Genomic DNA, 22,618 nt, shown 5'->3' with positions numbered 1-22,618 from the left:
AAATTAAGGAAACACTCCCATGTACCACTGCAAGAAAGAGAATAAAATACCTAGGAATAACCTACCTAGGGAGACAAAAGAGCTGTATGCAGAAAACTATAAGACACTGATGAAAGAAATTAAAGATGATACAAACAGATGGAGAGATATACCATGTTCTTGGATTGGAAGAATCAATATTGTGAAAATGACTATACTACCCAAAGCAATCTATGGATTCAGTGCAATCCCTATCAAACTACCAATGGCATTTTCCACAGAACTAGAACAAAAAATTTCACAATTTGTATGGAAACAAAAATGATCCCGAATAGCCAAAGCAATCTTGAGAAAGAAAAATGGAGCTGGAGGAATCAGGCTCTTGGTCTTCAGACTATACCAGAAAGCTACAGTGATCAAGACAATATGGTACTGGCACAAAAACAGAAATATAGATCAATGGAACAGGATAGAAAGCCCAGAGGTAAACCCACACAATATGGTCACCTTTTTTCTCATAAAGGAGGCAAGAATATAAAATGGAGAAAAGACAGCCTCTTCAATAAGTGGTGCTGTGAAAACTGGACAGCCACATGTAAAAGAATGACATTAGAACACTCCCTAACACCATACACAAAAATAAAGTCAAAATGGATTAAAGACCTAAAATGTAAGGCCAGACACCATCAAACTCTTAGAGGAAAACGTAGGCAGAACACTCTATGACATAAATCGCAGCAAGATCCTTTTTGACCCACCTCCTAGAGAAATGGAAATAAAAACAAAAATAAACAAATGGGACCTTATGAAACTTAAATGCTTTTGCCCAGCAAAGGAAACCATAAACAAGACCAAAAGACAACCCTCAGAATGGGAGAAAATATTTACAAATGGAGCAACTGACAATGGATTAATCTCCAAAATATACAAGCAGCTCATGCAGCTCAATATCAAAAAAACAGACAACCCAATCCAAAAATGGGCAGAAGACCTAAATAGACATTTCTCCAAAGAAGATATACAGATTGCCAACAGACACATGAAAAGATGCTCAACATCACTAATCATTAGAGAAATGCAAATCAAAACTACAATGAGGTATCACCTCACACGGGTCAGAATGGCCATCATCAAAAAATCTACAAACAATAAATGCTGGAGAGGGTGTGGAGAAAAGGGAACCCTCTTGCACTCTTGGTGGGAATGTAAATTGGTACAGCCACTATGGAGAACAGTATAGAGGGTCCTTAAAAACTAAAAGTAGAACTACCATATGACCCAAGAATCCCACTACCTGGCATATACCCTGAGAAAACCATAATTCAAAAAGAGTCATGTACCACAATGTTCATTGCAGCACTATTTACAATAGCCAGGATATGGAAGCAACCTAAGTGTCCATCAACAGATGAATGGATAAAAAAGTGGCACATATATACAATGGAATATTACTCAGCCATAAAAAGAAACGAAATTGAGTTATTTGTAGTGAGGTGGATGGACCTAGAGTCTGTCATACAGAGTGAAGTAAGTCAGAAAGAGAAAAACAAATACTGTATGCTAACATATATATATGCAGTCTAAAAATACCAAAAAAGTTTCTGATGAATCTAAGGGCAGGACAGGAATAAAGACGCAGACGTAGAGAGTGGACTTGAGGACGTGGGGAGGGGGAAGGGTAAGCTGGGATGAAGTGAGAGAGTAGCATTGACATATATACACTACCAAATGTAAAATAGGTAGCTAGTGGGAAGCAGCTGCGTTGCACAGAGATATCAGCTCCGTGCTTTGTGACCACCTGGAGGGGTGGAATAGGGAGGGTGGGAGGGAGAGGCAAGAGGGTGGGGATATGGGGATATATGTATATATATAGCTGATTCACTTTGTTATACAGCAGAAACTAACACTACATTGTAGAGCAATTATATTCCAATAAAGATGTTAAAAAAAAATTAACCAACCTGTCAAATACAACTAGTATAGTTATCTAGTGTCATCGGTGTGCCAAAAGGAAATATTTTTCTGCTGCACAAACAAGATTCATATGTCCACAAGGATACCTGAACAACTGCTGTCGAGACTGGGATAGTATTTATGATTCTAATTAGTTCCTGGGCCCAATCATGGAAAGGGACATAGCGCAGACTATGATTTTTCTGATATACACAGTAATTTTTTTTACACTGCTGTTAAGGCTGATATGATGGTCAGAAGCAGTAAATTAACTCACTCATCCCTGGTTCAGTTGTATAAAGGGACACAGCCCTGTATATGAATTATACATTACATATGCAGACTGATAGTCTTGGCAAGAATAAAAGTAAATTAAAAACTACAAGAAAAAAGAAAATAAAAATATTTTAGGAGAAAATAATGTGGAACAAGGAGCCAGAAGGTTTAATGTTTTAGGGTCGTTTGGGAATTAGAGAGCCGTGGAAAGGAAAATAAACCCCCTTTAATGGAGGAGCAAGTACAGTGATAAAGCTTGGTTCAAAGGGCATTTGAGGATCTGGGTATTTAAGTATTGAAAAAGAAGTTGGGTGAAAGAAGCCACTCTAATAAGGCTATATACTGTATGATTCCAACTATATGACATTCTGGAAAAGGCAGAAATATGGAGACAGTGAAAAGATCAGTGGTTACCAGGGACTGAGGGGGAGATGAATAGGAAGAGCGTGAAGGATTATTAGCGTAGTGGGAATACTCTGTATGATACCACAACTATAGATACATGTCGTTATACATTTGTCTAAACCTGTAGAATGTAAAACACCAAGAGTGAACTTTAATATAAACCATGGATTTTGAATGATTATGATGTGTCAGTGTAAGTTCATCAGTTGCAACAAATGTACCACTCTAGTAATACATGCTTTGCATGTGTAGGGCAGGGGTTATATGGGAAATCTCTGTACTTTCTCCTCATGTTTTCTGTGATCCTTAAACAGCTGTAAACAGTAAAGTTTTAATGGTAAAATAAATTAGAATAAAAGGAAGATTGCCATTTATAAACATTTGTAAAAGGAAGTATATTCTGAAGAAACAAATATTAATACTTTCTCATTATATGTATTTTCTTTTAAAAACAATTTTGATTATTTGTTTTGATTTGAATGCTAACTCTATAAGCTTGGGTAACACAAGTATTGTTTTGTCTTCCCACCCATCTCTTGGAGAACTTGTGTCAGGTTTGCTTCAGGTAGCATATACTTGTTGTAAATGAGAAAACTATCTAGAAACGCTCTTTCAGAGGCGGGGCAGTGAATGTTATATAATCTGGGTCTCTAGGACCTTTGAAGCCAGAACAAATTTGACTTAGTTTATGTACGATAGTGATGATAGCCGTGAGGAATTGGGACTTGGGTTGAGGAAAGGGTTTGCAGTCATGGTATTTATATGTTTGTTTTCAAAAGCAGATATAAATAAAGGGAACCCTGGAAGCTATGAGCTAACAGTAAGCACTGAAGAGGTCAGAGATATATAATTGGACAAGTTATTTTTTACAGTTGTTTTCAATGTGGTAGATGAAACAAACCTTCTTTTGTGTGTCCTGCAAACTTTTTTCTAAATGTTTATGAGGCATATTTATTGTTTTGTAAATGGTTGCTGATTTCTGCTTTAAGGATGGCATATGGAGAAACCAGAGTCTGCCCATGTGAGCATACCCTTAGTGGGTTGAAAGTAATTTTTATAATAATTACTTAGCTCTACTTTCTTTCTTTTTTATAATTATGGTAGTCTGCTTATCTTTGAGTTTCTCATATCTCTCACAAGCAATACCCACTCCTTTACGCACAACAGATTCAATCACCTAAACGTCTGTGCAATGCTTAAGTAGTTAACAAGAAGACAATTTCCTCATTGCTCTTAGCAACTTAGAAAAAATGGATGGAAACTTCAAGCCTGAAGAGAAAGAAAACTTGGGTATCATTTATATGTAATTTTTTCTTATGTTTCTTTTCTCTTCCAGATAAAACCAGTTAATACACCTTGTAGGCAACCAGTTGATGAATGTGATTTTCTAGAATTCTGTGATGGGAATAACGCACACTGTGTGCCTGACACTTACGCACGTGATGGACAGAGTTGTGATTCGGGTGACTCCTTCTGTTATGAAGGACGATGTCGGTCGTTTACCAGACAGTGCAGAAAATTAATAGGAGGAGGTAATGACCACAATTTTCTTCTTAGTTCCTAAATTCTGATGATTCCAAGCTCTGTTATTTAATGCTATAAAACAAAAATGTGAGTGTAATTTTAAAATAAATGTATCCTATTTGTAGGCCTAATGTATATTAGTGTTAAAGGAAGTAAAGTTTTCTTGATTCTGAGAAAGCACTTCTGAATTTATAAGGAATCCTTATTTGCACAAGGGCGAGACCTCAAGTGGAAATGCAGCTTCTTGGAAGATTATATTGACAAAAAAATTAAGTAATAGTCAACCTAAGAAAGAAATAGAGAATTTTATTCAAGCCAATCTGAGGATTATAACCCAGGAGATAGTCTTCCAAAAAGCTCTGAGAACTGTTCTGCCCATTAGAGGTCAAGGCACAGTTATATATGTTTTCAAGACAAAGGGTTATACATGAAAGTAACATACTGACAGTATACATAGTCCAGATCTGCGTGTAGAAGACATGTAGTGGTTCATCGTGAACCCTTACAGGATTGAGAAAGGAATGTTATCTCCTAAGGAGTCATCTTGCTGATGCCAGGAGAACATTGCTCTTTTTGTTTTGACACATAAAGCAATGTGAGTGCAAAACGAACAGTTACGTCAGGGTTTCTCCACGTCAGCACTGTGGATATCTTAGGCCAGGCAGTTCTTGCTGTGAGGGGTGTGGGGTCCTGTGCACTTTAGCATTTTTAGCAGCATTCATGGCCTTTTCCTTCCAGACACAACGCCTGCAGGCCTTTGTGGTTTTCACAGCTGGGGTGGAACTGATGCTGGCTTCTAGAGAGTGGAAGTCTGAGTTGCTACTAAATATCCTACCATGCACAAAACAGCCCCTATAAGAAAGAATTATCTGACCCCAAATATAAGGACTTACCAGATGCCATCTCATTAATTGCTTTCTGGCTGTTTTGTAGTTCCACTGAGAGAAAATATTTGCAAATCGTACATCTGATAAGAAATTAATATCCAGAATATATAGAAAACTCCTAAAACTCAGCAACAGAAAACAAACAGCCCGATTCAAAAACAGGCAAATGATGTGATTAGGTATTTCTCTAAAGAAGACATGCAGATGGCCAACAAGCATATGAAAAGAAGCTCAACATCACTAATCATTAGGGAAATGCACATCAAAACTATGAGATACCACCTCACACCCATTAAGATGGCTGCTGTCAAAAAAAAAAAGAACACAACAAATGTTGATGAGAATGTGGAAAAATTGCAACAGTTGTGCACTGTGGGTGGGAACATAAAATGGCATCACCACTATTCTGTGTGTGGAGATTCCTCAGATTATTAAAAGTAGAATTACCATATGACCCAGCAATTGCTCTTGTGGGTATACACAAAAGAATTGAAGGCAGTGTCTGGAAGAGATATTTATGCACTCATGTTCATAGCAGCGTTATTCACAATAGCTAAAACTTGGAAGCAACCCAAATGTCTATCAGTGGATGAATGGATAAAGCAAACTGCGGTGTATATAAACAATGGAATATTATTTAGTCTTAAAAAGGATGGAAATTTTGCAACGAAGTACAAGATGGAGGAACCTTGAGGACATTATGCTAAATGAACTAAGCCAGTTACAAAAAGACAAATGCTGTATGATTCCACTGATATGAGGTACTTAGTAATCAATATCACAGATACAGAAAGTAGAATGGTGGTAGCTGGGGCTTGGGGAAGGGAAGAATGGAGAGTTGTTATTCGATAGGTATAAAGTTTGCATTTTAGAAGATAAAAAGAGTTATGGAGATGGATGGCAGTGATGGTTGCACAACAATGTGAATGTACAATGAACCACTGAACTGAACACTTAAAAATAATTAAGATGGTAAACTTTGTCATGTGTATTTTAACACAATACAAATTTGTAGAAAACAAAAACCAATTTATTTGATATATAGTACCTACCTCTTTTAAAATTTCTTTAAAATAATCCAGCTACATATTTTTTAAAGCTTCATTGCATAATTTCCTTACTCTGAAGCCCATTAGCAATTAGTGTTTTACCATTTTATCATCATATTTTGTATAGTTAGATCTAAATCTTTAATTTCTTGAAGCTTGGGAACTATTTCCTCCCATCCTCTGTGCTTTCATGAGCATCTAAAATAGAATTCATAGGTAGTAAATATATGTGGATTTTTTTTTAAGCGGGGGGACAAAAAGGAAGGATCCCTTATGCCAACACAGTGCTGATGTCACTCACTTCAGCACTTCATATAAGGCAAGTCTAGTGATCATGAACTTCTTCAGCTTTTGTTTGTCTGGAGAGATTTTCTCTCTCCTTAATGTTTTAATTGAAGTATAGTTGATATACAGTAATGTTATATGTTACAGGTGTACAATATAGCAATTCACACTTTTTAAGTTTATACTACTTTTATAGTTATCATAAAATATTGGCTATATTCCCCACGTGATACAATATATCCTTGTAGCTCATTTTCTACCTAATTTATACCTCTTAACCTCCTACCCCTATATTGACCCTCTCCCCTTGCCTGTCCCCCTGGTAACCACTAGTTTGTTTTCTGTATCTGTGAGTCTGCTTCTTTTTTGTTATATTCACTACTTTGATATATTTTTTAGATTCCACATATAAGTGATATCATACAGTATTTGTCTTTCTCTGACTTATTTCAGTTAACAGTGACCTCCAAGTGCATCCAAGTTGTTGCAGATGGCAAAACTTCATTCTTTTTTACGTTTGAGTAGTATTCCATTATGTGTGTGTGTGTACTCGTACACCACATCTTCTTTATCCATTCATCTGTTGATGGACACTTTGGTTGCTTCGACAATTGTAAATAGTGCTTCTATGAACATTGGGAGGCATGTGTCTTTTTGAATTAATGTTTTTGTGGGGTTTTTTCTTGGATATATATCCAGGAGTGGAAATGCTGGGTCATATGGTAGTTCTACTTTTAGTTTTGTTTTTTTTTTTTTTAAAGTTTTAATTTATTGATTGATCGATTGCTTGATTGCTATGTTGGGTCTTCGTTTCTGTGCTAGGGCTTTCTCTGGTTGCGGCAAGCGGGGGCCACTCTTCATCGCGGTGCGCTGGCCTCTCACTATCGTGGCCTCTCTTGTTGCGGAGCACAGGCTCCAGACGCGCAGGCTCAGTAGTTGTGGCTCACGGGTCTAGTTGCTCCGCGGCATGTGGGATCTTCCCAGACCAGGGCGCGAACCCGTGTCCCCTGCATTAGCAGGCAGATTCTCAACCACTGCACCACCAGGGAAGCCCCTACTTTTAGTTTTTTAAGACCTCCATACTGTTTCCCGCAGTGGCTACCCCAGTGTACAGTCCCACCAATAGTGTACGATGGTTCCCTTTTCTTCACATCCTCCCCAACAGCTGTTATTCATTTTCTTTTTGATGATAGCCATTCTGACCAGTGTGAGGTGATACTGTGGTTTTGATTTGCATTTCCCTCGTGATTAGCAATGTTGACCATCTTTTCATGCACTTGATGGCCATCTGCATTTCTTTTTTGGGAAAATTTCTGTTCAGTTCTTCTGCCCATTTCTTAATCGGGTTGTTTGTTTGTTTGTTTTAATGTTGAGTTGTCTGAGCTTCTTATATATGTAGGATATTAACCCGTTATCTGTCATATCATTTGCAAATGTTTTCTCCCAGTCTGTAGGTTGTGTTTTCATTCTGTTTATGGTTTCCTTTGCTGTGCAAAATCTTTTAAGTTTAATTAGGTCCCATCTGTTTATGTTTGCTTTTATCTCCTTTGTTTTAGGAGATGAATCCAAAAAAAATATTCCTGCGATTTATATCAAATAGTGTTCTGCCCATGTTTTCCTCTAGGAGTTTTTTGGTATCTGGTCTTACATGTAGGTCTTTAATCCATTTTGAGTTTATTTTTGTATCTGGTGTGAGAAAATGTTATAATCTCATTCTTTCACGGGTAGCTGTCCAGTTTTCCTAGCACCATTTGTTATTGAAGAGACTGTCTTTTCTCTGTTGTATATTTTTGTCTCCTTTACTGTAGACCATAGGTGCATGGGTTTATTTCTGGGCTCTCTATACTGTTCTATGTGTCTGTTTTTGTGCCTTCACAACAGTGGGTCTTGTTTTTGTATCCATTCAACCACTGTGTATCTTTTGGTTGGAGCATTTATTCCTTTTCCTTTAAGGTAATTATCGATATGTATGTTCATATTGCCATTTGTTAATTGTTGTGGGTTTGTCTTTCTCAGTCTTTTTGGTCCTTTCTTCTTCTTTTGTTCTCTTCTCTTGTGATTTGTTGACTATCTTTGTGTTATGTTTGGATTCCTTTTTCTTTTTTGTGTATACCTAATATCGATTTTTGGTTCGTGGTTACTGTGAGATTTTTGTATAACAGTCTATATATATTCGTGATTGTTTCAAGTTGCTGATCTCTTCATTTCAAACACATTTTTAAAATCCTGTATTTGTATTTTCCTCCCCTTGCAATTACTGATTTCTCTGAATTCTTTTGATATTATATTTTATATCTAATTGTTTTGTGTATCCCTTAACTGCTTATTGTGGATATAAATGATTTTACTACTTTTGTCTTTTAACTTCCATACTAGCTTTGTGTGTGGATGATTTCCTACCTTTACTATACCTTTACCTTACCAGTGAGGTTTTTCATTTTGCAATTTTCTTGTTTCTAGTTGTGGCCTTCTCTTTGTCGCCTAGAGAAGTTCCTTTAACATTTTTTGTAAAGCGGGTTTGGTGGTGCTGAACTCTTTTACCTTTTGCTTGTCTGTAAACATTTTGATCTCTCCATCAAATTTAAATGAGAGCCTTTCTGGGTGGAGTATTCTTCTTTGTAGGTTTTTCCATTTCATCACTTTAAATATATTGAGCCACTCCCTTCTGGCCTGCAGTTTCTGCTGAAAAATCAGCTGATAGCCTTATGGGGGTTCCCTTCTATGTTATTTGTTGCTTTTAATATGTTGCTTTTTTCTATGTCTTTAATTTTTGGCAGTTTGATTAATATGTGTCTCAGCGTGCTGCTCCTTGGGTTTCTCTTGTATGTGACTCTCTGTGCTTCCTGGACTTGAGTGACTGTTTCCTTTCTTATGTTAGAGAAGTTTTTGGCTATAATTTCTTCAAGTATTTTCTCAGGTCCTTTCTGTCTCTCTTCTCTTTCTGGAACCCCTATAATGCGAATATTATGTGCTTGATGTTGTCTCAGAGGTCTCTTAAACTGTCTGCATTTCTTTTCATTCTTTTTTCTTTTCAGCACAAGTGATTTCCACTACTCTGTCTTCCAGCTTACTCATTTGTTATTCTGCCTCATTTAGTCTTCTATTGATTCCTGCTAGTGTCTTTTTCATTTCAGTTATTTTTAAAATTAATTTATTTTATTTTTGGCTGCGTTAGATCTTCGTTGCTGCCTGCGGGCTTTCTTTAGTTGCGGCGAGTGGGGACTACTCTTCGTTGTGGTGCACGGGCTTCTCATTGTGGTGGCTTCTCTTGTTGCAGAGCACGGGCTCTAGGTGCACGGGCTTCAGTAGTTGTGGCTTGCAGGCTCTAGAGTGCAGGCTCAGTAGTTGTGGTGCATGGGCTTAGTTGCTCCACAGCACGTGGGATCTTCCGGGGCCAGGGCTCGAACCCATGTCCCCTGCATTGACAGGCAGATTCTTAACCACTCCACCACCAGAGAAGCCCATCATTTCAATTATTGTATTCTTCATCTCTCTTTTGTTGTTCTTTATATTTTCTAACTCTTTGTTAAAAACTTCTGACTTCTCGCTTTGTACATCCATTCCCATCCCAAGTTCTTTTATCATCTTTACGATCATTACTCTGAACTCTTTCTTGGGTAGGTTGCCTATCTTCACTTCACTTAGTTCTTCTTCTGGGGTTTTATCTTGCTCCTTCATCTGAAATATGTTCCTCTGCTGCCTCATTTTGTTTAAGTTGCTATTGTATTTTTGTCTATGTGGTAGGTTAGTTACATTTCTTGACCTTGGAAAAGTGGACTTCTGTAGGAGATGTCTTATGTGTCTTAGCAGTGCACACCCCTTTTGATACCCAAGCCATATGCTCTGTGGATTTGCCCTAAGAGAACTGTGTGGGCCCTTCTTTTGTGGTGGACTGACGATGTGGTTGGTGTGGTAAGCTTGGTTGGCCCCTGGTCTGGTTGATTGCCAGGCCCTGCCTTTTGTGAAGGCACTCAGCTGCTGGGCGGTAGGGCCGGGTTACAAGGCGGCTGACTGCAGAACCCCAGGGAGCTCTGGATCTAGCGCTGGATCACTGGTGGACAGAGTCAGGGTCCAGAACACTCCAGGGATGTTTTCCCCCATTGGTGGGTGAAGCCGTGTCCTGGGGTTAATGTGCTGGATTACCAGCAGGCAGAGTTAGGTCCTGGAGTCTGGCTTCAGGACCCACAGTTCCCAGAGCTGGTGTCAGATTGCTGGTGGGGGTGGTCGATTTCTGATACAGTTGGGTATGGCATCTGGGGTGTCTTGAAGCTTGTTGTTGGGCTGCTAGTGGGCAGCGCCATGGCACAGCTGGTCCCAGGGTAGGGTCTGGCCTGCCATGCACAGGCTGTATCCACAGGCTGTGGGACTGTGGTTTTCTTGCGTTTGGTGTCTGCCCTCTGGTGGGTGAGACTGGTCTAGAGACTAGTGCAGGTTTCCTGGAAGGCAGGGCCAGTGCCTGCCCACCGTTGTGTGGAGCTTGGTCTTGGCCCTCTCATAGGCAGGGCCATGTCTAGTGGCCTGTCTAGAGTTGCTGTGGGTTCGGGAATCTTTTGGTAGCCTGTCTGCTGATAGATGGGACTGTGTTCCCACCCAGTTTGTTGTTTGGCCTGAGGCATCCCAGCACTGGTTGCCTACAGGTGTTTGATGGGGCCAGGTTTTGGCACGAATGAGATAAACGGAGTATCCCAAGATGGTGGCTGCCAGCAGCAGTGTCCACACGGTAGTATGCTCCCAAATATGCCTGCTGCCAGTGTCTATGTCCCCAGGATGATCTGTAGCTACCCCTGGCTGTCTGGGAGACTATCCAAGACCAGCAGGTAGATCTCTCCCAGGCTCCTATCAAATTAGTGCTCTTGCCCTGTGTCCTGATGTGCGTGAGATTTTCTGTATGCTCTTTAAGAGTGAAGGCTCTATTTCTGCCAGTCCTTTGGGATTTCTGAAATTAAGCCCCACTGGCCTTCAGAGACAAATGCTTTGGGGGCTTGTCTTCCTGGTGTAGGACCCCTGGCTGGGGAGCCCAGCGTGGGGCTCAGAACTCTCACTCCTGTGGGAGAACCTCTGCATTCTAATTATTCTTCAGTTTGTGGGTTGCCCACCCAGTGGTATGGGATTTGATTATATCAGGAGTCTGCCCCTCCTGCCCATCTTGTTGTGGTTCCTTCTTTATGTGTTTAGGTGTAGAAGATCTTTTCTGGTAGGTTCTGGTCTTTTTCATCAATGGTTGTTCTCAGATAGTTGTGATTTTGGTGTACTCATGAGAGGAGGTGAGCTCAGGGTCTTTTTACTCTGCCATCTCCTCTCCTTAATTGAAGGGCAGTTTTCCCCTGTATAGTATTATTTGTTGGTAGTTTTTATCTTTCAGCACTTTGAGTATATCATCCCATCACCTTCTGGCCTGTAAGGTTTCTCATGAAAAATCCACTCATCGTCTTATGGGGGTTTCCTTTTATGTGACAAATCACTTTTTTTCTACTTTCAATATCTTCTCTTTGTCTCTGAATTTTGAGAATTTGATTGTAATGCGTCTTGGTATGGATTTCTTTGGGTTCAACTTATTTGAATTTCTTCGGCCTTCCTTGTTCTGAACATCTACTTCCTTTCTCCACTTTGGAAAATGTTTAGCCTTTATTTCTTTGAATATACTTTCTGATCCTTTCCTTCTCTATTCTTCTTCCAGAACCCCCATAATGTATATATTAGTGCCTTTGGTGGTGTCCCATAAGTCCCTTAAGCTTTCTTCACTTGCTTTCATTCTTTTGTCTTGTTTGCTCTTCTTACTACATAATTTTCAATGGCCTGTATTCGGGTTTGTTGATGCTTTCTTCTGCTTGATCTAGTCTGTTGTTGAACCCCTCTAGTGCATTTTTCCGTTCAGTTTGTACAAGTGGTACTTGGGCCTCTGGACAAATGGATCTACTCTTTCCCTTTCAAGGGGGAAATTGAAAGCTGGGATTATTCATCCACTCACCCTTTGGTGAGCAGGGGGGAGTACCCTTGGTGTCAAATATGCCAAGATGCTGTCCTTGTTGTCCCCCAGGCAGCTAGATTGTCCAGACCCATCAGAGCTCCCAGAACTTGAAAAGCAAATTCCAGATCTATGGAAAGCCTCCTTGGAAATATATGGGTGCTGGACCTGCAAACAAATTCCTTCTCTCTTCTGGGTGAAGCTGAGAGCTTCCTGCTTGTAAGCACTGCACTAGGGCAGGTTTCTGCCAAGAGGGTTCCTGAATCTCCCTACTGACTCCAGTGGTTTTGCTTTCTCCCAGAGAAGATGAGACTTTCATTTATTTTCAGGTTCGTCACAAAGGGAATTTATTTATGAATTGTTGCTGAATCAGTGTATTTGTGAGAGGGCTTTCTTCTAGTGCTTCCTACACCACTATGTTGCTGGTGTCTTTCTCCCTTGGGAATCTCCCCCCACCAATGTTATTGAGATATAATTGACATATAACACCGTGTAAGTTTAAAGTATAAAAATTGTTGCTATGATACATTTAAACGTTGCAAAAATGATTCTCACCATTGCATTAGCTAACACCTCCATCCTGTCACATAATTACCATTTCCTTTTTGTGGTGAAAACTTTAAAGATTTACTCTCTTTGCAACTTTCAAGTATATGACACAGTATTCTTAGCTGTAATCACCATGCTGTACATTAGATTCACAGAACTTGCTAATATTATAACTGGAAGTTTGTACCCTTCAACCAATATCTCCCTATTTCCACTACTTGGAGCCCATGATAACCACCATATTACTCTCTTTCTCTGAATCTGGCTTTTTGGATTCCACATATAAGTGATATCATACAATATTTGCCTTTCTTGATCTGATTTATTTCACTTATAATGCCATCAAGATTCATCCAGGTTGTCTCAAATGTCAGGAATTCCTTCTTTTCATGGCTGAATAATATTCTGTTATACATATGTATTTTATTTACAGTCATCCATTGCTGAAGACTTAAATTGTTTATATATTTTGGATATTGTGAATAAAGCTGCAATGAACATGGAACTGCAGATATCTCTTTGAGATCCTTATTTCAGTTTCTTTTGATGTGTACCCAGAAGGGGGTTGGCTGCATCATGTGGTAGTTCTATTTTAAGGTTTTGAGGAATCTCCATACTGTTTTCCACAGTGGCTGCACCAATTCACATTCCCCTTAACAGTGTACAAGTTTTCCCTTTTCTCAACATCCTTGTCAACACTTGTTATCTTTTATCTTTTTGATAATAGCAAAAGTAAAAGGTGTGACGTGATGTCTCACTGAGATTTTGATTTTGATTTTCCTGGTAATTCATAATGTTGAGCACGTTTTCATGTACTTATTGGTCATTTGCATGTCTTCTATGGAAAATGTCTGTTCAGATCCTTTGTGCATTTTCGAATCTTTGTTGTTGTTGTTGTTGTTATGGAGTGTAAGAGTTCTCTATGTGCTTTGGATATGAATGCCTTATCACATATATGATTTTCAAATATTCTCCCCTTCTGTAGGTTTCTTTTTATTTTATTACTTGTTTCTTTTGCTATGCAGTAGCTTTTTAGTTTGACGTAGTCTCACTTATTTTTGCTTTTGTTGCTTCTGCTTTTGGTGTCACATTCAGGAAATTGCTGCTGCCAAGGTAAATGTCAAGGAGCTCTTTCCCTATGTTTCCTTCTAGGAGTTTTACTGTTTCATGTCTTATGTTTGAGTCTTTAATCCATTTCAAGTTCATTTTTCTGAGTGGTGTAAGATAGAGGTCCAATTGCGTTCCTCTGCATGTGGTTATGCAGTTTTCCCAACAGCATTGATTGAGTAGACTCTCCTTTCCCTATTGAGTTTCTTGGCTCCCTTGTCAAATATTAGTGGACTGTGTGTAGGGGATTATTTATGGGCTCTCAATTATGTTCCATTGTTCTATGTGTCTATTTTTGTGGCAATACCATATTGTTTTGATTACTATAACTTTTAGTGTAATTTGAAATCAAGAAGTGTGAAGCCCCTGGCTTCTTTTTTTTTCTTTCTCAGGATTGCTTTGGCTATATGGGGTCTTTTATGGCTCCACAAAAATGATAGGGTCGTTTTTTCTATTTCTGTTGAAAAATGCCATTGGAATTTTGATAGGGATTGCATTGAATCTATAGACAGCTTTGCGTAATACAGACGTTTAAATAATATTAATTCTTCCAATACATGATAATGGGGTATATTCCCATTTGTTTGTGTCTTCTTTAATTTCTTTCATCAAAGCCTTGTTTTCAGTGGACAGATATTTCACCTCCTAGGTTAAATTTATTCCTAAGTATTTTATTCTTTCAAATCCTTTTGTAAATTGGATTGGTTTCTTTGTTTCTTTTTCTTTTTCAAATGTTTAATTATTAGTGGGCAGAAATGCAACTGTCTCATATATGTTAATTTTGTATCCTGTAACTTAAACAAATTTGTTTATTCTAAGAATTTTTTTGTAGAGTCTTAAGATTTTCTGTATATAAGATCATATCATCTGCAAACAAGGGCAATTTTATTTCTTCCTGTCTGATTTGGATGCTTTTTATTTGTTGTCTTTCTGAATTGCTCTATCTATGACTTCCAGTGCTATATTGAGTAGGGCTGGTGAGAATGGGCCCCGTTGTCTTTTTCCTGATGGTGGAAGAAAAGTTTTCAACCTTTCACCGCTAAGTATGACATTGGCTGTGAGTTTGTCATATATGGCCTTTGTTGTGTTGCAGTATGTTCCTTCCAGTCCCAATTTGTTGAGAGTTTTTATCATAAGAGGATGTTGCATTATGTCATATCCCTTTTATGCATTTATTGAGATGATCATATAATTTTACCTTTCGTTCTATTAATGTGGCATATCACATTTATTGATTTCCATTCATTGAACCAACCTTGCATCCCAGAGATAAATCCCACTTGATCATGGTGAATTATTATTTTAATGTGATGTTGAATTTGGTTTGCTAATATTTCTGAGAAACTTAGCATCTGTATTTATTGGGGTTATTGGGTTATTGGTCTGTAATTTTCTTGTAGTATCCTTATGCTTTGGTTTTGGTAGCAGGATAATGCTGGCCCCATAAATTGAGTTTGCAGGTGTTTCCTTCTCTTCAATCTTTTGGAGGAGTTTGAGAAGGATGGACATTCATTCTTCTTTAAGGGTTTGATATTCACCTGTGAAACCATCTGGTCCTGGGCTTTTCTGTGTTGGAAGTTTTTTGAATCTCCTTATTTGTAATTAGTCTGTTCAGATTTTCTATTTCTTCGTGTTTCAGTCTTGGTAGGTTGTATGTATTTGAAGATTTTATCCATTTTTTCTAGATTGTCCAGTTTGTTGGTTTATAATTGTTGATAGTAGTCTCTCAGGATCCTTTGTACTCTGTGGTACCAGTTGTAATATTTTCTCTTTAAATTCTCTTATTTATTTGAGCCCTCTCTTTTTTCTGATTTAGTCTAGCTAAAGTTTTGTCAAATCTCTTTCTTTTCAAAAAACTAGCTCTTCATTTCTTTGTTTCTTTCTATTATTTTCTGGTCTCTATTTCATTTATTTCTGCTCTGATGTTTGTTATTTCCTTCCTTCTGCTAACATTCACCTTAGTTTGTTATTTTTCTAGTTCCTTGTTAAGTAAAGTGAGGTTCTTTATTTGAGATCTTTATTTTTTCTTAATGTACCATTTGTTGTTGTAAGCTTTCTTCTTAGAACTGCTTTTGTAGCATCCCAGAGATTTTCATAAGTTATATTTTTGTTTGTTTTAAGATATTTCTTGATTTCTTGTTTGATTTCTTCTTTGACCCACTGGTTGTGCAGGGGCATATTGTTTAATATCCACATATTTGTTAATTTTCCAGCTTTACTTCTGTTATTGATTTCTAGTTTTATACCTTTGTGGGTCAGAAAATATAATTACTATGATGTCAGTCTTCTTAAATTTGCTAAGCCTTGTTTTGTGACCTAACACTACTCTATACTGGAGAATGTACCACGTGTGCTTGAGAAGAATGTGAATTCTGCTGCTGTTGGATGGAATATTCTGAATATGTTTGTCAGATCCCTTTGGTTTAATGTATGGTTCATGTCCAACGTTTATTTGTTGATTTTCTGTCTGAATGAACCATCCATTGTTGAAAGTGGTGTGTTGAGTTCCCCTACTATTATTGTATTTTTGTCTATTTCTCCCTTCATATCTGTTAGTATTTACTTAATATAGTTAGGTGCTCCATTGTTGAGTGCATATATATTTATGCTTGTTATATCTTCTTGATGAATTGACCTCTTTATCATTACATAATGACCATCTTGGTCTCTTGTTTCTATTTTTGCCTGAAGTCTATTTTGTCTGATGTAAATATAGCTACCTTTGCTCTCTTTTGGCTTCCACTTGCATGGAATATATTTTACCATGTCTTACTTTTGACATTCTGTGTGTCCTTAAAACTCTACTGAGTCCCTTGTAGGCCGCATAATAGGGTCTTTTTTTTTTTCTGTCCAGCCACCGTATGCCTTTTGACTGGAGAATTCAGTTCATTAATGTTTAAAGAATTACCGATACTTAACAGTCAACTAATGCCTTCTTATTTGTTGTTTTCTGGGTGTTTTGTGTTTTGTAACTCTATTTTTCTTTTATTCTTTTCTTTTTACCTTCTTTTGTAAATTAATGATTTTCTATGGTGGTATACTTTGATTGCCTTCTGTTTATCTTTTCTGTATCTACTTTAAGTGTTTGCTTTGTGGTTACCACGAGGCTCACATAAAACATATGTATGTCATGTTTACATACGTATATATGTGTATATATATATAGAGAGAGAGAGAGAGAGAGAGAAAGAGAGAGAGAGAGCGCTGATAATTTATCTTTGATCACATTAAAAACTCTATCCTTTTATCCCCCTTTCATATTTTTGATGTCACCATTTACCTTTTTTTTAAATTGAGGTATAATTGAAATATATTAATGTCAGTTGTGCAACATAGTGATTCAATACTTTTAAATATTGCAAAATGATTATGATAAGTGTTGTTAACATCTGTCACCATGTATAGTTACAAACAATTTTTCTTGTACTGAGAACTAAATCTTTTCATATTGTGTACCCACTAAAAGTTGTTGAAGCTATAGCTATTTTTAATACTTTCTTCCTCCAACATTTATATTAGAATCAAGGAGTTGACACATCACCATATTACAGTATTAGAGCGTACTGAATCTGACTATATGCTTGTTTTTACCAGTATGTTTCACATTTTCATTTGTTTTAATGTTACTAATTAGCATCCCTTTACTTCAGCTTGTAGAACTCTTTTCAGCATTTCCTGTAAGACAGGTTTAGTGGTGGTGAATTCCCTCCGTTTTTGTTTCTTAGGGAAGGTCTTTATTTCCCCTTCAATTCTGATGAACAACTTTTCTGGTTAAAACATTCTTGTTTGACAGTTTCTTTCTCTTAGCAGTTTGAATAGATCATCCCATTCTCTCCTGGCCTGCAAAGTCTCTACTGAGAAATTTAGATATCCTTATGGGAGTTTCCTTGTATGAGAAAATTTTTTTCTGTTGCTGCTTTTATAATTATCTCATTGTCTTTGGTTTAGACAGTCTTATGATTATGTGTATTGCAAAAGATTACTTTGAGTTGAATTTTGAGGTGATCTATTAGCTTTATAAACTTGGGTATCCAAATTCCTCCCAGGCATGGGACATTATCATCCATTATTTCTTTAAAGAAGCATTCTATCCCTTCCTCGCTCTATTCTCCTTCTGGGACTGCAATGATGTGTTCATCATTTCTTTGACGGTATCCCATAGGTCAGGTAGGTGTTCTTCATTCCTTTTCATTCTATTTTTTTTCTCCTCTAATTCAATAATTTTATTTATTTTATTTTATGGAAGTATAGTTTATTTACAATATTATGTTAGTTTCAGGTGTACAATATAGTGATTTTATTTATTTATTTATTCATTCATTCATTCATTTATTTTTGGCTGCACCATGTGGCACGTGTTATCTTAGTTCCCGACCAGTGATCAAACCCATGCCCCCTGCAGTGGAAGTGCAGAGACCTAGCCACTGGACTGTCAGGGAATTCCTGATTTTATACTTTTATAAATTATACTCGATATAAAGTTATTACAAAATATAGGCTACATTTCCTGTGGTGTATGTTATATTCATATATTTTATTTATTTTTATACCTTGTAGTTTGTAACTGTTAATCCTCTTCCTATAACTTACCACTCCTAAAAGCCTCTCTCAACTGGTAACTAGTTTGTATCTGTGATGCTGCTTCTTTTTTGTTGCATTCATTTGCTTGTTTTATTTATTTATTTTTTTGATTTCACATTTAAGTGAAAACATACAGTATTTTTCTTTCTCTATATGACTTTCACTAAGCATAACCCTCCAGGTCCACCCATATTGTTGCAAATGGCAAAATTTCATTAGTTTTTATGGCTGAGTAATATTTCATTGTATACCATATACCACATATTTTTTATCCATTCATTAGCTGATGGACACTTATGTTGTTTCCATATTTTGGCTATGTAGTAAATAAAGCTGCTATGAACATTAGGGTGCATGTATCTTTTCAAATTAGTGTTTTTATTTTTCTTTTGGATGAACACCCAGGAGTGGAATTTCTCAATCACATGGTAGTTCTATTTTTAATTGTTTGAGGAACCTCCATTCTGTTTTCCATAGTGACTGCACCAATTTACATTTGCACCAACAGTGTACGAGGGTTCCACTTTCTCCACATCTATGCCAACATTTGTTATTTGTAGGCTTTTTGATGATACACATTCTGAGAGGTGTGAAGTGATATCTCATTTTGGTTTTCATTTGCATTTTCCTGATAATTAGTGATGTTGAGCACCTTTCCATTTACCTGTTGGGCACCTGCATGTCTTCTTTGGAAAAATACCTATTCAGGTACTCTGCCCGTTTTAATATCAGGTTACTTGTTTGTTTGTTTGTTTATTTATATTGAGTCATAAGTTCTTTATGTGTTTTCAATATTAAACCCTTATCAGACGTATCATTTGCAAATATCTTCCACCAATCAGTAGGTGGCTCTAATTTTCTTGATAGTTTGCTTTGCTGTGCAAAAATTTTAAAGTTTGATTAGGTCTCATTTGTTTATTTTTGCTTTTATTTCCCATGCCTGAGGAGACAGATCCAATAAAATTATTGCTAAGACCAATGTATTGCCTATGTATTTTTCTAGGAGTTTAATGGTTTCAGGTTTTATATTTAGGTCTTTAATACATTTTGAGTTAATTTTTGTAAATGGAGTGAGAAAACACTATAATTTCGTTCTTATAGATGTAGTTGTCTAGCTTTTCCCAGCACCACTTATTGAAGAGATTGTCATTTCCCCATTATGTATTCTTGCCTTCTTTGCTGTAGATTAATTGACCATATGTGTGTGGGTTTATTTCTGGGCCGTCTACTTTGTTCCAGTAATTTATGTCTGTTTTTGTGCCAGTATCATGCTGTTTTGATTACTGTAGCTTTGTAGTATAGTCTGAAATCAGAGACAATGATACCTCCAGGAAGCCTGCACAAGCCCCTTAGCCTGCCTCATCCAACAGAGGGCAGACAGCAGAAGAAAGAAGAACTACAACCCTTTAGCCTGCAGAATGGAAACTGCAATCACAGAAAGTTAGACAAGATGAGATGGCAGAAGAATATGTCCCAGATAAAGGAACAAGATAAAACCCCAGAAGAACAACTAAGTAAAGTGGAGATAGGCAATTTACTGGAAAAAGAATTCAGAGTAATGATAATGAAGATGATCCAAGATCTTGGAAAAAGAATGGAAGCAAAGTATGAGAAAATACAAGAAATCTTTAACAAAGACCTAGAAGAACTAAAGAACAAAAAGACAGAGATGAACAGTACAATAACTGAAATGAAAAATTCACTAGAAGGAAACAATAGCAGAGTAACTGAGGCAGAAGAACAGATAAATGACTCGGAAGACAGAATGGTGGAAATCACTGCCACAGAACAGAATAAAGAAAGAAGAATGAAAAGAAATGAAGACAGTCTAAGAGACCTTTTGGATAACATTAAAGGCACCAACATTCACATTATAGGGGTCCCAGAAGGAGAAGAGAGAGAGAAAGGACCTGAGAAAATATTTGAAGAGATAATAGCTGAAAACTTCCCTAAGATGGGAAAGGGAACAGTCACCCAAGTCCAGGAAGCACAGAGAGTCCAGGTAGGATAAACCCAAGGAAGAACTTGCTGAGACAGATAGTAATCAAACTGACGAAAATTAAAGACAAAAAATATGAAAAGCAACAAATAACATACAAGTGAACTCCCATAAGGTTATCAGCTGATTTCGCAGCAGAAACTCTGCAGGCCAGAAGGGAGTGGCACAATATATTTAAAGTGATGAAAGGGAAGAACCTACAACCAAGCATACTCTACCCAGCAAGGCTCTCATTCAGATTTGATGAAGAAATCAAAAGCTTTACAGACAAACAAAAGGTAAGAGAATTCAGCACCACCAAACCAGCTTTGCAACAAATGCTAAAGGAACTTCTCTAAACAGAAAAGAAAGCGCCACTACTAAAAAAAAGAAAATTATGAATGGAAAAGCTCACCACTAAAGGCAAACACCAAGTTAAGGTAGGAAATAATCTACACACAAATACAATATCAAAACCTGCAATTGTGAGAAGAGGAGACCACAAATGCAGGATATTGGAAATGCATTTGAAATTAAAAGACCAGCAAGTTAAGACAATCTTGTTAATATATAGACTGCAATGTCAAATTCTCATGGCAACCACAAAGTAAAAATCTACAATAGATACACACACAAAAAATAAAAAGGAATCCAACACAACACTAAAGTTAGTCATCAAACCATACGAGAAAAGAACAAAAGAGGAAGGGAAGAAAAAAGACCTACAAAAACAAATGCAAAACAATTAAGAAAATGGCAGTAGGAACACACATATTGATAATTACCTTAAATGTAAATGGATTAAATGCTCCAATTAAAAGACATAGACTGGCTGAATGGCTACAAAAGCAAGACCTGTATATATGTTGTCTTCAAGAGACCCACTTCAGATCCAGAGACACAAACAGACTGAACGTGAAGGGATGGAAAAAGTTACTCCATGAAAATGGAAATTGACAGTAACACAATAATAGTGCAGGGCTTTAACACCCCACTTTCATCAGTGGACAGATCATCCAGGCAAAATATCAGTATGGAAACACAGGCCTTAGACCAGACAGACTTAATTGATATTTATAGAGCATTCCACCCAAAAGCACCAGGATACACGTTCTTTTCAAGTGCATATGCAACATTCTCCAGGATTGTCCACATGCTGGGCCACAAAGCGAGGCTCAGTAAATTTAAGAAAATTGAAATCATATCCAGCATATTTTCTGACCACAACACTATGAGACTAGAAATCAACTAGAAGAAAAAAAAACTGCAAAAGCACAAACACGTGGAGGCTAAACAATATGCTATGAGACAGCCAATGGATCACTGTATAAGTCAAAGAGGAAATTTAAAAAATACCTAGAAACAAATGAAAACAAAAGCATGATGATCCAAATCCTATGGGACATGGCAAAAGAAATTCTAAGAGGGAATTTTATAGCAATACAATCTTACCTCATGAAATGAGAAAAATCACAAATAAACAACCTAACCTTACAACTAAAGCAACTAGAGAAAGAAGAAGAAACAAAAGCCAAAGTTAGTAGAAGGAAAGAATCATTAATATGAGTGCAGAAACAAATGAAAATAATAGAAAAGATCAATGAAACTAAAAGTTTCTTATTTGAAAAGATTGACAAAATTGATAAACCTTTACCCAGACTCATCAAAAAGAAAGGAAGGGGACTCAAGTCAATAAAATTAAAATGAAAAAGAAGTTACAACGGACACCACAGAAATACAAAGGTTCATAAGAGACTACTACAAGCAACTATATGCCAATAACTTGGACAACCTGGAAGAAATGGACAAATTCTTAGAAAGGCACAATCTCCCAAGACTGAAGTGGAAAGAAATAGAAAATATGAACAGAACAGTCACAAGTACTGCAATTGAAACTGTGATTAAAACACTCCCAACAAACAAAAGTCCAGGACCAGATAGCTTCACAGGTTAATTCTATTAAACATTTAGAGAGGAGTTAACACCTATCCATCTGAAACTGTTCCAAAAAATTGCTGCAGAAAACACACTCCCAAACTCATTCAACAAGGCCACCATCACCCTGACACTAAGACCAGAC

General features: G+C 37.2%; 1 protein-coding gene across 2 annotated transcripts in view; it reads left to right on the top strand.

The window, feature by feature from the left end:
• The window catches only part of LOC137755947 (disintegrin and metalloproteinase domain-containing protein 5-like), a 148,685-nt gene that overhangs the window by 77,717 nt on the left and 48,350 nt on the right, over window positions 1-22,618 (top strand). For both annotated transcript variants that reach the window (XM_068532090.1, XM_068532091.1), the window contains one exon: window positions 3,950-4,145. In XM_068532090.1, the coding sequence (XP_068388191.1) occupies window positions 3,950-4,145 (196 nt within the window). The remainder of the gene's footprint in view (window positions 1-3,949; window positions 4,146-22,618) is intronic.

The sequence above is a fragment of the Eschrichtius robustus genome, chromosome 21, assembly GCF_028021215.1.
Source record: "Eschrichtius robustus isolate mEscRob2 chromosome 21, mEscRob2.pri, whole genome shotgun sequence".
Classification (NCBI taxonomy): domain Eukaryota; kingdom Metazoa; phylum Chordata; class Mammalia; order Artiodactyla; family Eschrichtiidae; genus Eschrichtius; species Eschrichtius robustus.
The sequence above is the reverse complement of the archived record's forward strand: the minus strand, read 5'-3'. Positions and strand labels throughout refer to the sequence as shown.